The following is a 7,761-nucleotide window of genomic DNA, read 5'->3' as shown; positions in this document are numbered from 1 at the left end:
GCACAGGCACACAGCGGCATCGAGCCGGCAGGTTCAGGGAGGGCTCAGGGACCGTGGGGCCCGAGGGGTGGAGATGCACGGTGTCAGCAGCGGCGTTTCCCGAGGAGCATCCCCGTGTGTCCGGGCCCCGCCTCACAGGCGCCCTCCCACCACCCCAGGCTGGACCCGCAGGTCTGACCAGTGCTGCTCAAGGATGGAGTCAGCCCCTGAGTCCACCCAGTGAGGTGAGAAACTCCTGGCGGCTCTGACAGGCAGCGGACTCGTGTGTTTACCGCCCCCCCGGGTGACCTGGGGCGTGAGGACTTGGCAGATGACGCCCAGCACCGTCCGGGAAGGGAGAACAGGGCGAGACAGAGCAGCTCGTGGAAGACACACCGCGCGGCGCAGGGACGGGTCCTCGGTGCGCACACGGCCACGAGCAGACGGGGGGGGGGGGCGGGAGAGGCGCAGGCTCCCACAGCCGAGCTCCCCAACACCCCGCAAATGCTCACCGGCCGGCGGAGCGCGCGCCACAGCGGGGACCGGGGCCGCCCCACAGAGGCCAGGCCCGAGCGCCCCTCAGCACGCCGCCAAGCCCAGCCTGACGCATCGGAGGGGACGGCGGTCATACGGCGACCTGCCTGAGCACGGGGGCACCAAACTAGGCACCGGCAACACGAAGACAAGAGGAAAACCTCCCAACACCGTGAAGTGAAACACCACCTTCTACAGAATCCATGGGTCAAAGAAGAAACCTCAAAAAAAAAGAACTGGGATTCAAGGGAAACGGATAGCACGGAACGCCGACCTCGGGAAGGACCGTAAACCTGTCCTCCTAAGCTCCTGAGAAAGTAGGGAGAGAGACAAGAGCAAAAGAAACCCAGAGGCCGCGGGAGGAAGGAAACTCCAGGACGACTGCGCCCCGGCTCGCCCCGGCTCGCCCCCAGGCTGCCCCGAGCCCGCACGAGTCCAGGGCTCCTGCGGGGCTGCCCGCTTCTTCCCCAGGGCACTCGACCTGTCGACCACCACAAGTACCCCCCGACTGTCCTCCACAGCGGCTGGCGTGCAGGGCGACCTTCCCGTGTCCCTACCCCACCCCCTGCCCTGAACCCCAAGCTCACGGCAGGAGAGGCAGCAGGAGGAAATCTCAGTTTGCCTTTGCTGGTTGGGCTCAGGCTAGTTCGGAAGCTGGTCCCAACAAGAAGAGTCTGCTGGTGTGGTTTTCAGGGGTACCGGGCCAGGCCCCCACTGCGGCCGCAAGCGAGCCCTGTCCTCAGGTCGGACGGTGACCCGCCAGCACATGGCCTCTGCCGGGAGGCTGCCCGGGGTCCGTGGGAGCCGGACGCGGCTGGGAGCCGAGCTGGCCTCCTGCCCCGAGGCCTGGGGCTGGCTCTCACCTCCGGCACTCCCGCCCCTGCTGTGGCGGCAGGGACGGCTCCCAGGTCACCCAGGTCACGACAGCGAAAAGGTCTGATTCTAAGGGCTGGGTGCGGACTGGGCGGGGCTTCAGCCCTGACACGCGGCCACCTGCCCGTCCACCTGCCCGTCCACCTCTCCCACCTGTTCCCACGTTCAGACACCGCCCGCCAACCTTTCTGTGCCGAACGCCTCGCAGGCCACGGGGGCCAGGCCAGGCAGGGCCAGCTCTTCCTTCCTTCCGTGGATCCCAGACTCGTGCCACCACAGTCGTCGGGGCCTCGCCACAGCACCCGTTCAGAAGGGCCCTCTCGTACGGGCCCTGGTGTTCTGAGTACGCGTCCCGTCTGCGGGACCAGCGGCCGCCCCCGGAGTGCGCCTGCTTTGCTTCTCCATGTTCCAGAGGGCCCTTGCACACACGTGTGTTCTGACAGAGCCCCCGGACGCACAACCGTTCCTGAACCGGTCGTGAGTTTCAGCAACACAAAGGGCTACTGTGGCTCAAAGGACAGCCTGGGCTGGGGCGAACCCAGGCACTGGCTCCACCGGGGTCACGCACTGACGGCTGCAGCGCCACCTTGTGGCTCGCACGCGCCATCACCAGGGCCTGCCATGAAGAGCTGTTCCTCCCCCCACCCCGTGGGCTCGTCGGGGGGCCTCCTCTGGTAATGCCACTCTGGGCCCTGCCAGTGCAGCGGCACCCCCTTGCCTGGTGCCCCACCTGCCCGCTGCAGCTCAGAGCAGGCCCACGCCGCCCACCCAGCCTCCCGGCACGGGAGCACAAGGCCGGGCTTCTGGTGGGCACCGATGTGCTAGCAGCGCTCCGTGGTGCTTCTGGATCCACGGGCACGCAGACCCGAGTGGGGGGCGCTGCCGCAAGTCCCCCGTCCCTCTGACGTCCCACCGTACCTCCCACCCGCCTCCGCAGGGGGGCAGGAACAGCGCGTCAAAGGGAACCCCAGACACGCCAGTCTGAGCGCCCTGGCCTCCAACGGGCTCCCTGCCCGTCGCACCCTGCAGTGTGAGACCGTCTGCTGGTGGTGCTGCCACCATCGCTTTGGTTCCAGGATTCAGGAAAACACAGGATGTCAACGTTGGTGACGGATGTGGCGGCCCACGGAGCGGAATGCAATGGTTCCACCTTCTTGGGGGAAGAGACGCCGCGACGCCGCGGTTCAGCCCCTGCACCCTCCCGGGGCCGGCAGCACACGGGCTCTGGCTGGCCTGCGGGCCCAGAGGGGCAGCGCGCAGGGTGAGGCGTGTGTCTCCCCATGCATCTGTGACAAGTGGGGCCAGGGTCGGCAGAGCCGCCACACCGAGCCTTCATCAGCCGATCCTGATGTGTGACTGTCACGTCAAGCCAGAGTTTTGGATGGTCGCCTGGAAGCAGCAAAGCATCTGCCCAGTTCTTTCGAATTCTCTAGGCCCGTGCTGTGCTAAAAAGAATACGTACCCGGTATCCCATCAACCTGACAAACAGTTACTGAGCCCAGCCACGCGGCAAACAGTGTACTCCGAACCGGGGATACAGAGGCGAGTGGGCTGGGCTCAGTCCCTGCCTTCGGGACGCACACTGAACGACGGCTGCGGGGAGTTCCGTCAAAGAAGCTCCTAGTGACGGGCTGAGCGGAAGCCTACGGTGTCAGCAGAGACCGAACTATGGACGGTAAAGGACGGGGCGCCCAGACAACACGCACACGTCTGTGGGGACTCTGCAGGCACCACGGGTGGCAGCACACATCACGGAGAAGAAACGAGGGACACAGAGAAAAGACAGTCTCCGTACGGCCCAGGGAGAACGCGGCCGTGACCCAGACCACACGCGCACGCACGGCCGGCGGTCCCAGGTGGACTGAACGCGCGCACACGCGCTCGCACGCACACGCACTCGCACGCACACACATGATCTTACGCCTACAGAGGAGGAAAATCCTTCATAAACATGACCAAGACGCTAGGACCACAGAGGAGAATGAGAATCAGGAACTGTAAGGTAAGAAGACAAGACAGCTGGCGGGGGTCGAGGGAAGCATCTGTAACACACGCAACAGCAGCGGAACAGAGCAGCAACACGTCAGCGTGAGCGCGACAACCCCGCAGGAAGAAACGGGAAAAGGAAACCGCTCAGATGAGGGCGAGCAGTCCAGCGCCATCTACGCAGCCCACCCGTGCGCGCCCCAACTCAGCCACCTCCGGGCCGTGCACCCGCCTGCAGCCCTGGGCGGAGAGTCGGTGACCTTGTTTCCGAGGCTCCGTCTGCCCCAAAAACCACAAAAGCCCCTCCCCAAGGGCCTCTGTGGGAACATCGCACAAGAGACGGGCCGTTTCACGCAAGCCGTGCAAGACCCCAACACGGGGACCCTCCGCTCCGTGGTCAAACCCGGACTCCGTGCAGGGCTCCCCGGAACGCCTCAGGCCGCACGCCACCCGGGGCCCCTCGCGGCAGCTCACGCTCGGAGTGTGCGAGAAGCCGCGACAATCCCACACCGGCTGGGAGGCAACCACTTTCCATTCTCATGTACATGACGGGAAGAGACAAGAATTATTTTTTAAAAAGATGTATTCTTGAAGGAATTTTTAATTTAAAAAAATCAAAAGAAAATTGAACAGTGCCTAAATCTTTATTTTTCATAACCTACATTTTTTTCCAAATTAGACAGTTTTACACTGAATGACACAAAAGGAAACTTAAATTATCAATAGTTTACACGTAAGCTTGATTCCAGTCTTAATGAAAAGAAGTAGAACAGAAACAAAGGCCCTCCAGAAAGCTTCCGGATTACGTCCCGCTCCGTGGCCTGGCGGCTGCCGGCCCCACCTCCGGCTTGGATTGTCTGCCGCTCCAGGGGACAGGCCCCCAGGCGCACGAGCCGCGACCACAGCCGCTGGCGGCAGGCGCAGACGCGCACCTTCTCACCCGCGGCTCTGGCAGCACGCCGAACCAGCTCGTACGTGCAAACCGCGCGACCCTGGCCGACTCAGCCACCTGAAGCGTCCACTGCTGCCCGCTAGTGACAGTCAGTGATGCGGGGACCGGCGGGCCACACCAGGAACATCGGGACCCCAACTCTTAAAAAGCAACTACTCTACGGAAATTCATGTCTGGTGAAACGGGGCGAGATTCTCCTCCCTCTATTTCCAAATTGCAAGTGTCCCCACACGATTTCACAAGTTACATGTCATTTGTGAGTGCTGTCTCTCTGACTCCTCGCCCTGAGACGCTGCGGGGAAAGCAAAGACTTCTGCTTCTACAGACGGACAAGCGCCTCCAACCGCTGGCCGCCGCCGTCTCCCAGCCTCCTCTAGCAGGGCCGCCCTTCCGTGAGCGGAAAGTCCCCCGTGCTCTGAACGCTGGTGCGCAGACACGAGACGCAGCTACTTCGCGGATCATCTTGGCTTCACTGGGAAGGGCGCTATAAACACCCCCGCAGGCGAGCCGCGACCCTGGACGCCACCGGCGGGGCCGCGGGGCAGCAGCGCGGGGCCGGACCGCCAGGCCACGCCGCTCCCGCGCACCAGCCGCCCCCGGGGCCTGGTCGGGCCCCGCTGGCTGTCACTACTGGCCACCTTCACCCTGCCTGCGGGGGACGGCTACAGCTGGCGCTAGCAGTGTCAGCTCCACGGGGTCTGCGGACGGGGGGTGAGGGACGGAGGCAGACTGCGTCCGCTCCCTCCGCCGGCAAAGACCACCGCAGGCAGGACATCTTGGGCCTCACCTTTCCAGCTCTCCTTACAGCACTCGTGGGAGTCGGGGCGTCAGAGGTCAAGTAATTCCTGATTTCTTAAGTCCGCAATCCCTCGCCTACAGAAAAAGAAACCCCCTCGCTCCTCTCATGCTAGCACGGTGTGCTGCGGGCACTCGAGTCCTGACGGCTTCTCTGAGGAGACGGTCCCGCGCACCGGGGCGGGCGCCCCTCTGGCAGGGCGAACTGTGCTCGTTCTGATTTTAAGTAGATTATCTTTACCGTCTCCTGAAGCCCCTGCCAGTTTCTGCTTCCTACATTCTGCTTTCACATTAGCTATGATTAGTGCGTATTTACAGACTTGTGAGAAGAGCAGGAAAACGTCGGAAGGCTTTGCTGGGACTTTCCATTTCCCTTCTGCAGCAGCAAAGAGGCAGAATCAGACCAACAGACCAGCATCAGAGAAAAAGAAAAACACCTCAACAAATTAAAATAATATTCAAACCACAACATTTAGTTTATCTACATCCAGCTCAATAGCAACATTTATAATATATCAATAATTTTTATCAGATTTTTCTCTGTAGGGTACCTTTTTAATATGTTCTGATTATTTACAACTGTACAAGCAAAGCACACACTCCCAGGTGCACGTATGTAATACAGCATTGACCATCTGCATTTACAGGATTTCCCAACCATCTGAAAAGGGTCAACTGTTGAAGATCTTCGGGTCTATGACAGACGCCACTGCCAGGCCCTGTGCTACAGAGCGTGCGCTCAGCGACACCCGCGGCGGCAGCCCCACCCAACCGAGCGGCTCTGTGACCCACTCGCGCCAACCCAGGGGCCAGTCTCCACCAACTCTAAGCTGTCTTATACAAAAGTTAAGGCAAAGTCATTTTCAAGTTTAAATAAAATTCAAGTCTTTAAATATTGGATGGAAATAATGTTTTAAAAAGAACCCTCAGTCTTGTTAAATAACTTTCTGTAGAATAAACTGTATGGTTACATTTAGCAGGAAATGTTTTAATGTCTGCTGCTCAGAATACTTCAAGAAAAAATTTAGGCATTTTAAAACAAAATAATTTATATTTAACTTTATTATGAACTGCTAGCGTGAGTGCATGCGTGGTGTTGAGCGCAGCACTTCCAGAGGGTCACGGAGACCCTCATCTCGGAGGAACGGCGAGCCTCGCCGCCAAGGGCACCACAGACACCGCTCTCTCACGACTTAAGGAACACTTCCACTGTGTGCCGCCGCGGAGGTCCAGGAAGGCGCCCACGGAGCCGGCTAACAGGGGACAGACGCGGGAGCCACGCCGGCACCCACGCCCACCCCGCAGCTCCCATGAGCAAGACAACATCAGGGCACATTTTCGCGGGGACACGTCAGTGGGCAACCAGGTTTATGTTTTCATTTCAGTTCTATTCACAATGTGCTTTGACTCTATCTTACACAACAGCCATGTGAGCCAGGAGTGAGCGGCTGGTTACTTGCTTGCAGCACATCAAAACTCAAGGTTTCAGGGCTCTCTTGGGTGTATCTCGCCCAGTAGATCAAAAACGGGCTATACTTTTTTAAAAACAAAAACAAAAACAAAAACACTAGCGTCACTTGCTAAGGTTCTGAATGAAGTACAACTCCCATGCCAGCGAGGGCGCGACCGGACCCCATCTCTTCTCCGGGCCACACGGACCGTGTCACCTCCAACCTCCATCCCGGCCGTCCTCAGCCCACGCATCGGTCTGGACATCGCAGAGGAATGCACTTGCTAACCAGTTATTTTAAAAAAAGAAGTAGCATAGTTCCGCTTAATTTAGAAAAACTCACTATATATAGCTTGCATTCATAGCCACATGGAGGCTTAATAAAAATATCAATTTGTTAGGATAAATGCATTTTCTATCCTGAAAAAAATCAGACTTATGCATCACCTCCAGTTAAGCACCAACCTAAAATAAGGTTTATATTAATTAAATCCTGAAAAATAGATTTTTTTCAAGAGGGGGGAAATCTGACTCATGGAAGAAAAACCACTTGCAGGCACCTCACCGGCCTTGTCTACGCTGCAAGCCCCTAACCAGCGGCTCATTCTTGGCCCCGAGGGGGGCAGTGCTTCGTTGTGGCGACCCCAGCTCCTCACAGCCCTCCCAGACCTCGGCGCTCACTGAGGGGACTTGGGAGGGGTGCTCTGTTCTCTGTGTGGACGCTTCCCGGCGGCCGGGGGCGAGGGCCGGCGGCCTGGCGGCCTCCTCTGGTCTTTGGGTGGTCCCGGGTTGGACTTGGGGGCGGGGGGCTCTCTCTCGGCGAGCTTCTTTTCTTCCTTCCCGCAGCCGACGGCGTTGGGCTTCTGTTCTTTCGGCGGCTGCGACGGGGAAGACGGAGGCTCTCTACTCGTCCTCTGACAAATCTCCGCGTAGCTGGGTTTTCGCAATTCCTGGGAACAGACGCAATGCTGGGGTTACGTACACAAAAGGACACCTCCACATGTGTGAGAGTAAGTTCGCTCCTGCTAAGTGAACCAAGTTTTCAGCAGGTGCTCGATTCCACACTCGGAAGTGCTATCACTGGTAAAAGTTCATGAATTTCAATAGGTTTTGTTTCCCCTTCAGCACAAGGTTCTCTCTGAGACACTCTCTAGGAACATCTCATAAAAATGGGTAAAACCAGAAACAGTCC

General features: G+C 59.0%; 1 protein-coding gene across 6 annotated transcripts in view; it reads right to left on the bottom strand.

The window, feature by feature from the left end:
- Window positions 1-3,997: 3,997 nt before the first annotated feature.
- LARP4B (La ribonucleoprotein 4B) overlaps window positions 3,998-7,761 on the bottom strand; it is a 90,053-nt gene continuing 86,289 nt past the window's right edge. For all 6 annotated transcript variants that reach the window (XM_045072366.1, XM_045072365.1, XM_004757904.3 and 3 more), the window contains one exon: window positions 3,998-7,519. In XM_045072366.1, coding sequence (XP_044928301.1) covers window positions 7,247-7,519 — 273 coding nt within the window. In that variant the 3' untranslated portion in view covers window positions 3,998-7,246. The remainder of the gene's footprint in view (window positions 7,520-7,761) is intronic.

Source organism: Mustela putorius, unplaced genomic scaffold (genome assembly GCF_011764305.1).
Source record: "Mustela putorius furo isolate JIRA1106 unplaced genomic scaffold, ASM1176430v1.1 tig00004033_pilon_pilon_pilon, whole genome shotgun sequence".
NCBI classification, from domain to species: Eukaryota; Metazoa; Chordata; class Mammalia; order Carnivora; family Mustelidae; genus Mustela; species Mustela putorius.
This window is presented reverse-complemented; position numbering and strand designations above follow the sequence as displayed.